The following is an 8,265-nucleotide window of genomic DNA, read 5'->3' as shown; positions in this document are numbered from 1 at the left end:
AGGCGATGGACTTGTCAAGAGGGCGGTGCCGAGTTGGAGACTTGAGACTCGGATAATGCTGGGGGAGGGGAAAGAGGAAACTCGTGAAATCCACATGAACACCGTGGGATTGCAGGATCCAATGATTGAAGTTGAGACGTTCATCCTCCAGTCATCGGGTGGTTCGGGTTTGGTGATGGAGGAAGACCACGACCTGTATATCCTTGGTGGACTGGGAGAGGGTGTTGAAATTTTCACCCACGGGACTCGGTGGGTGCGGTTGTCCCAAAGACGTGCTCTGAAATGATCCACAAGTTGGTGCCCTGGATCCCCAACGTAGTGGTAATGACATTGTGTGAAACAGATACAGTAGATGACATGTGTGGAAGTGCATGTAAATTTGTGACGAATGCGGAAGGGCTCTTTGGGGCACTGATAGAGGTGATGGATCTTTTTGTCTGTGGTGGAAGTGATGGAGGATGATGCGAAGGATACGGAGTGAGGTGGGTTTGCAGGTAAGGACCGGGAACATTCTGTCCCTATTGCAATTTGGGGGGCGGAGATCGAGGGCGGAGGTGCGCAAAGTGGATGAGAGGCGCTGGAGGGCATCATCGACCATGATTGAGGTGAAACTGCGGTATTGGAAGAAGGAGGACATCTGGGATATTTTAAGGTGGAATCGGTCATCCTGGGAGCAAGTGGGCCATTATGGAGGAATTGGGAATAATGGACGTCGTATTTTCCAGCAAATAGTGTGGAAGGGTGTGCAGTCGAGGTAGCTGTAGGAGTCGGTGAGGTTGTCGTAGATGTCCGTTTTGAGACGATCACCAGAGATGGAGATGCAGATTTACAGGAAGTGCAGGGAGGTGTCCGGGATGGTACAGGTTAACTTGAGTTTGGGATAGAACGTGTTGCTGAAGTTGATGAACTACAACCTTCTCGTGGGAGCACGAATTGGCACTGCTAAATTCATCAAAGTAGCGGCAAGAAAAGTGGGGAATGTTGTCAGTGTCACTGTGAGGTTTCCCCGCAGCATTCTGCATAAAACATTCTGTCTGTAACTGGAATTCCCTAGAAAATACTCTAACCATCATTCTCTGTTAAATTCTACACCCGACATTAGTTGGGAACGGCCGGACGTCAGTGAATTTAAAGAAATGATCAGATCCCAAGTGAAGAGACCCCGTTGCAGGGTGAGGGAGACACTGTTACGGAGTCCCCACAGCCAGTTAAAATAGTGAATACATTTTCCCTCCGTTTACACGTGTTCATTAAGCATGATCGACCACACTTGAGTCTAAAAGTCACAAATTTCCAAACTCCATTTGTCTTCATGGAACTGGGAGAGAATCATTCCCGAAAGCAAGGTCTCACCCTCCGTGTGAGAATATGGAAATAAAGTGACCTCTGTCTGCTCTCCAACGACCGAGTATGTGGGAGTTTCCTCGAAATTATCTGTTCCTTTGGATGTGTCTCAGTATGTTTGGGGAGGGAATGTTTCTTGTGGTTTATGATACATTTCTGTCAGAAATTCAGATTTTCAAATTTGTCATTTCAGCTCCAACTGTTTTAATAAATCCCAGAGTACAGTGACACATTTGAAAATCTCTATCTGTCCTCAATCAAACAAGTCACTTTTCCTCCATGTTGATGTACAATGTGTTTTTTTTACCTTCCTCACAGCTAACGTAGTGACGACCTACGTCCTGCTTTATAAAGATTGTGGATTGTCCCCATGTGTCAGACGTTATCTGACGGCCATGGCAGTGGCGGATCTACTGGTCATTATCCTCGACCTGATATTGAGACACATTCCCATTGTTTATCGGGAACAGTTTTATTTCATGTGGGACATCTCCGTGTGTAATATCCACGCCGTCCTGCTTTATGCAGCCACTGACTGTTCTGTCTGGTTCACCGTCAGTTTCACCTTTGATCGATTTGCGGCCATTTGTTGCCAGAATCTGAAAAGTAAATATTGCAGTGAGAAAACGGCGGCTGTTGTTCTGGCAACAGTGACTGTGCTGAGCTGTTTAAAAAATATTTTCTGGTTTTTTATGTTCACAGGTCAATATCGGCTGGCGAACCAGCCCTGGTTTTGTGAAGTACCAGACGGCATTCATGCCTCCACTTTCTGGGTGGCAATCGAGTTCCTCCACCACATTGTAACCCCAGCTCTTCCATTTCTCCTGATCCTGCTGCTCAATGTTTTCACCGTCAGACACATTTTAGTGAGCAGCATAGCCCGCAGGAGACTCCGGGCTCACACGAGTGGGGACACTCGGTTTGACACAGAAATGAGCAATCGCAAAAGATCTATCATTTTACTGTTTGTGATCTCGGGCAATTTCATCATGTTATGGTCAATATTAATGATATTTTCCATATCGTACCGGATGGATGTGATTGGGCGTCGACGTGTGTCTTTACATACCTGTGTGAAGGAACTGGGCTTCATGCTGCAGCTCCTCAGTTGCTGCACAAATACCGCAATTTATGCTGTGACACAGACAAAGTTCAGACAGCAGCTGAAGAATGTGCTGAAATATCCCTTCACCCAAATATATCAATCAATCAAATTCACTTATTAATCAATCCATCCGGGAGTCTCTCATTGTAGTTGATTTTTTCAGCGATGAAGCAGCCTGTCGCTTTCGTATCAGCCTGTGGGTAGCGTTGGTTTGTCCAACCTAATCCAACAGGCGAGTTACAGGGACATTTCAACGATTCTATCAACTCAGGTGCCAGTATGTAAAGACACCATCCCACTGACTGTATCGATCACTTCAAATTATAAACACGAAAAATGTGCAATAAAAATTACCGAGCAGCAGAGTGAATGATATTGTTGGATGTCATTGTTTTGAAGAAGCTGAGCTGGACAGAGACAGAGTCAGCCACAAGTCTTGGTCATTAGGGAAGGGGAGGGGACCGGGGCATGAGCTCAGGAGTTCGATTATTGTTGCTCTGTCATTGCTTTCACCTCTGGGTCCCCCACACCGACCTGGGCTTCGTCACAGTTCATCCCTCTACCCCGTTGCCGCTATCTCCAGTCAACCTCATCAGTATCTCGCTATCTCTATCACTGGCTCCCTCTCGAATCCTTCATTTACACACAGTCCCAAATTTACCTACCCCGTTACTTCATCTCATTTTCCTCCCTCACTTCCTCTGTGCACAAGCCCTTTCTCTCCACTCTCACTTTCACTTCCGTCTCTTGCCAGCCCACGTTTTGTCTCACTCTCTCTGACCTCCACGGTTTCTCCACCCTTGTCCACTCTTCTCTCTCTCCAGCAACTTCTCTCTAACTCTGACTACCCCTTCATATTCGTCCCCCATTTTCTCACTACTCGCAGTCAGAGAGAAACGGAGTGAGGGCGGGGAGAATGCGAGAGTCAGAGGGAGACGGTGAGAAGAAGTCACATAGTGGGAGATGGAGAGAGAGGGCGCAGAGTGTGCGGAGAGAGAGGGTACGTGAGAGAGAGGGAGAGAGGCAGCGATGCAGCGAGAAGCGAGGAACGAAGAGGAAAAGAGGCCGAAAACAGGCGGGAGGGTGGCGAGAGAGCAGAGAAGGAGAGAAAGGGAGGGGTGAGCAAGAGAGGAAGGAGACAGAGCGGGAGGGGAGGCGATAAAGGAAGGGTGGGAGGGTGTAGGAAGAGAGTGAGAGCTGGATCGAGAGAGAGAGATGGAAGTGGGAGACAAAGTGGGAAGGCAGGAGGGAGAGACAGCTGGCAGGGAGGGAAGGATAGAGAGAACGGGAAAGAAGGGGAAGAGAATGGGAGAAGGATGAAGAGAGAGAGAGAGAGTAAGAGACAGTGGGGAGAGTGGGTGACAGAAAGTGGAAAGAGGGAAACAGAGACTGTGGTAATGAAGGGTGTAGAGAGAGAGTTGGATGGGAGGTAGATGGATGGAGAGGTGGGGAGAGATTGGGAAGTGGGGAGACAGAGGAATAGAGGGAATCGGTGTGAGAGAGAGAGAGAGAGGTAGCGGGTGGGAGGCAGTGAGGGAAGGGGAGAGACAGTGTAGGGAGGTAGAGGGAGAAAGAGAGAAATTGCGGGGAGAGAGAGTTGGCGGGGAGAGGTGGGGAGAGAGGGAAAGGGAAAGAGGACAGAGAGAATGCAAAATACGGTTCGGGCTGGCAGAGAGAGTCTGGGGGATTGGGGGAAGAGAGAGTTGATGGGGAGAGAGATTTTAAGAGAGAGAGTATAGAGTATGACAGGTGTGGAGAGTGTTGGGGAGATGGTTGGAGGAGAGAGTGTGAAGGGGCGAGGGAGAGGGGAGAAAGGGGAGGGGCAGGAGGAGAGACAAGGTGTTGAGAGACAAGAGTAGAAAGTGGGAAGTGGTGGGGCAAGTAGAGTTTGTGAGAGAGAGAAAGAAAGAGGGAAATGGGAGAATGTGAGAGAGACAGTGGCACTGGAGGGAGAGCAGGAGAGGAAGAGGGAGAGGTACAGAGACAGAGGCAGTGGGAGAGAGATGGGGATGGGGAAGAGATAGAGTTGGGGTAAAGGGGGAGGGGGAGAGAGGTAATGGCAGAGACAGAATGTGAGAGGGTGGGGAGAAAGTGAGGGAGAGAGAGAGGGGATAGGAAGAGAGTGAGATAGGAGTGAGAGAGGGAGGGTGGAAAGGGATAGTGAGAGAGGAAGAGGAGATGGAGAGAGATTGAGAGATGGCATCAGGAAGGAGGGAAACAGTGCGGTGCAGGGCGAGTGGTGGGGGAGAGAGAGTGGTAAGAGAAGAGGGAGAGAAAAGGAGATGGGGAGCAGGGGAATGGAAGAGAAAGGGGAGGGAAGCGAGATAGTGGGCAGAGAGAGAAAGAGATATTGTAGGAGAGAGAGATAGCGCCGTGGGGAGAGACAGATAGGAGAATTAGAGGGAGACGGAGGTGGAGGAAGCAAAGAGAGAGAGGTGGAAAAGCGAGACAGTAATTCGGGATACAGAGAGAGAGGGACGGGCGAGAGATAACGTGAGCGAAAGAGGCGTAACATGTTCATACCGACCCTCTTACTAATGAAGCTAACACTACGGGCAATATAGCACGGCAAATCCACGCGATCTGCAAATCGTTGGACTCTGGGAGGAAAACAGTGGATCCGAAGAAACCCCAAGCAGACACGGAGAGAATATGCAAACTCCATACCGAGGGTGGAATCCAACCTAGAGCCATGGCGATGTAAGGCGGCAGTGCTAACTACTGAGCCCCCGTGCCACCCACTTGACTGAATCTGAAAAACGCCTGAGTGAGATTTGAAAACACGATCTCTGGTTTTATAAGTAAAAACGTTCACAGTAATCTCAGCTGGTGTAGGATTTAAACCCCTGAGGTTCGCACTATTCTGCATTGCAAACTAGCTGCGCAACCAACTGAGCTAAACTGAGAGAGAGAATTAGAGCGGTGCTGGAAAAGCACAGCAGGTCAGGCAGCATCCAAGCAGCAGAAAAATTAATATTTCAGGCAAAAAACATGAATCAGCAAAAGAGGCAGGAAGCCTCCAGGGTGGAGAGAGGGGACGAGTGAGACAGAGGAATAGAGGGGGGAAAGGAAGAAAGAAAGAAATGAAGATCTTTGGAGGGGGAGGTGGGCCAGAGAGGGAGCGGGAGAGAGGTGGAGGGTGGGATAGACAGGGAGAGAGATGGAGACAGATAAGAGTGAAGGTGAAAGAGATAGAGAAAGGGAGGCAAGTGAGAGAGGAAGAGTGGAAGAATGGGAGAGCGGCAGACGGATTCAAGAGTGAGACGGAGGGATAGGGAGGAGGGGTGAAGAGAGAGAAGGGTGAGGAGAGAACAAGGAGGAGTGAATTGGGAGATAGAAAGAGGGAAAGGTTAGACTGAAGGGATGCGGAGAGAGAGAGGGAGGTTGTAGAGAGACAGAGAAAAATGGAGGGAAGAGAAACAGGAAGGGAGGAGATTGAGACAGAGAGGAGGAGAGAGAGATGAGTGGTGAGAGACAGTGGGTATCGAAGGGGGTAGGTGAAGACAAAAAGATGGGAGAGAGATGCAGCTGTGGAGACAGAGAGAGGTAAATGCGGAGAGAGAAAGAGAGGTGGGGGCAAGAGAGATATAGAAAAACAGGGTTGTAGAGAGTGAGGCGAGGTGATAGAGGGAGACAGGAAGGGATTAAAGGGAGAGAGATTGGTGGGGAGAGACGGAAAGTGTATAGAGAGGGAGCGGACTGAGAGAGAGGGGAGAGGGACAGAAAATGGAAGGAGAGAGAAAGAGAGAGGGAGGTGTAAGAGAGGTGTAGAGAGAGGGGCTGGGAGAGAGAGGTGTAGAGGGCGAGGGAGAGAGAGGGAGGCACGGGTAAGAGAGAAGGTGAAAGCGAGGAGAGAGAAGGAGGGATGGAAGGGGAGAGGGGACAAAACAGAGAAAAGGTGCAGAGAGAGGGAGGGGAGAGAGAGGGGAGGAGAGAGAGGGAAGAGGATGCGTAGAAGTGAGTGGGAGAGAGAGAGAGACATAGAGAGTGGAAAAAGACAGACGGAAGGGGTAGAGACAGCGAGAGAAATAGGATTAGAGATTGAAGGAGGTAAGAGAGAATGATTGTGGGGCAGACAGAGAGAGAGAATGAGAGAGAGAGAGCCAAACAGGAGAGAGATGGGAGAATGAAACAGTGGGGGAGGACAGGAGGGTAAGAGGGGGAGAGAGAGGGACACGGGGGGAGGGAGGGAGTAGAGAGAGAGGGATGAGAGAGATTGGGGTGAAAGAGACTGGGGAGAGGAACATGAGGGCTGAAGAGAGAGAGGGAGGGGAGGACAGAGGAATGGCGGAGCGAAAAAGAGGCAAGAGAGGAGAGGGAGAGGAGAAGTAAGAGAGATGAGGAGCGATCGAGACACGGAGCAAGAGAGGTGAGTGAGAGAGTGGGTGGAGACAGAGAGGGGAGAAAGCGAGAATGGGCAGAAAGAGAGATCAAAGGGGCAGAGAGAGGGGAGAGGGCAGAGGAAAAGAGGGAGGGAAAGAGGAAAGAGAGATGGGGAGGCTGGGACAAGTGGAGCGAGATAATTCGTTGAGAGAGAGTGAGTGGAGAGAGGAAGACAGGCAGACGTGAGAGAGGGAGAGACGTGAAGGCAGAGAGATGAGGGATAGATAAACGGGGAGGCAGGAGAGAGACAGAGAGGTAAAGAAAGAGTGGGCTCAGAGAGGGAGGGAGAATGGCAGTAACAGGGAGGCACGGATAGCAGGGAGAGAAAGCGAGGAAGATAGATACACCGAGAGAGAGGCTTGAGACAGTGAGAGGAGAGAGAGGGGAACGAGAGAGGGTGGATGGCAGAGAACGAGGGATGGAGAGAAAATCAAAGGTGGAGAGAGAGAGAGATGGAGGGGTGGCAGGGCGTGGGAGAGTAGAAAGAGAGTGAAAGGAAGACAGAGAAAGAGGGATGGAGGGAATAGGGAAGGACGGAGCAGCGAAAGACAGGCAGCAAATTTGACCGAGTGAGAGTGGGAAGGGCAAGAGCGAAAAATACAATGTGGAACAGAAGAGGGAGGAGGACAGACTGAGAGAGAAGGGTTTAGAAAGAGAGTGGTTAGAGAGATACAGATGGGAAGTGAGAGAGGGTGGGTTGGTGAGAGATAGGGATGAGAGAGAGTGGAAGCCAGTGAGTGGAGGAGGGCGAGAAAGAGAGAGGAGTGAGAGTGAATTGTGGACGAAGGGAAGGCAGATGGGAGAGAGGAAGAGAGTTGGGGGAACGAGAGAGAGAAAGAGAGGGTGGTGCGACAGAGAGAGAGGGATACACAAATGGAGAGGGGAGAGAGTGAGCGGTGAGAGTGAGCGACCGTGGTGGGGAGAGACAGAGAGGCAGAGATAAAGAGATGGAGGGGGTACAGACACAGAGACGGAGGGGAGAGACGCGGAAGGAGGGAAGAGAGAGGGAGGGTTGAGAGTGACTGGGGGCGAATGAGTGAATAGGGGTGAGACTGAGGGAGAAGGGAGAGTAGAAGGAGAGACGGGTACTGGAGTGGAATATAGGGAGAGAGGGAGGGTGAAGAAAGAGGGATGAAGTGGAGAGAGAGAGTGATCAGTGAATGAGGGAAGGAGATTGTGGTGACGGAGAGTGAGAGGGAATCGTGGAGACTGGGAGACAAGTATGGACGTAAAGTCGGGAGCGAATGATAGAGAGAGAAAGAGAGGGGGAGGAAGCAAGGGGAGGTGCAGCGAATGGGGGTGATGGAGTTGTGAGAGAAGGAGGGGAAAAGAGGGAGGGATGAGAGAGGGGGAGGAAGGAAGAGAGGGAGGGAAGGATAGAAAGTGCAAGGGAAGTGTGAGAGAGAGGGAGGGAGGGGCGAGAAGGAAATAGG

The 8,265-nt window shown here is 50.6% G+C and overlaps 1 protein-coding gene across 1 annotated transcript; it reads left to right on the top strand.

Annotated features, from left to right (window-relative positions):
- The first annotated feature begins 596 nt into the window (after nucleotides 1-596).
- On the top strand, nucleotides 597-2,570 carry LOC148142406 (uncharacterized). Its single transcript, XM_087976573.1, has 2 exons — nucleotides 597-714; nucleotides 1,663-2,570. The coding sequence occupies exons 1-2, from the start codon at nucleotides 597-599 to the stop codon at nucleotides 2,568-2,570; spliced, it is 1,026 nt and encodes a 341-aa protein (XP_087832699.1).
- Nucleotides 2,571-8,265: the final 5,695 nt, after the last annotated feature.

The sequence above is a fragment of the Chiloscyllium plagiosum genome, unplaced genomic scaffold (assembly GCF_037043375.1).
Source record: "Chiloscyllium plagiosum isolate Xiang-an unplaced genomic scaffold, Cpla_swu_hap1 HiC_scaffold_29, whole genome shotgun sequence".
In the NCBI taxonomy this organism is placed as follows: Eukaryota; Metazoa; Chordata; class Chondrichthyes; order Orectolobiformes; family Hemiscylliidae; genus Chiloscyllium; species Chiloscyllium plagiosum.
This window is presented reverse-complemented; position numbering and strand designations above follow the sequence as displayed.

Coding starts and splice junctions, on each gene's coding strand:
- LOC148142406 (XM_087976573.1), top strand. CDS start 597: ATGATTGAGGTGAAACTGCGGTATTGGAAGAAGGAGGACATCTGGGAT. Junction 715..1,662: donor AATTGGGAATAATGGACGTC/GTATTTTCCAGC, acceptor CCTTCCTCACAG/CTAACGTAGTGACGACCTAC.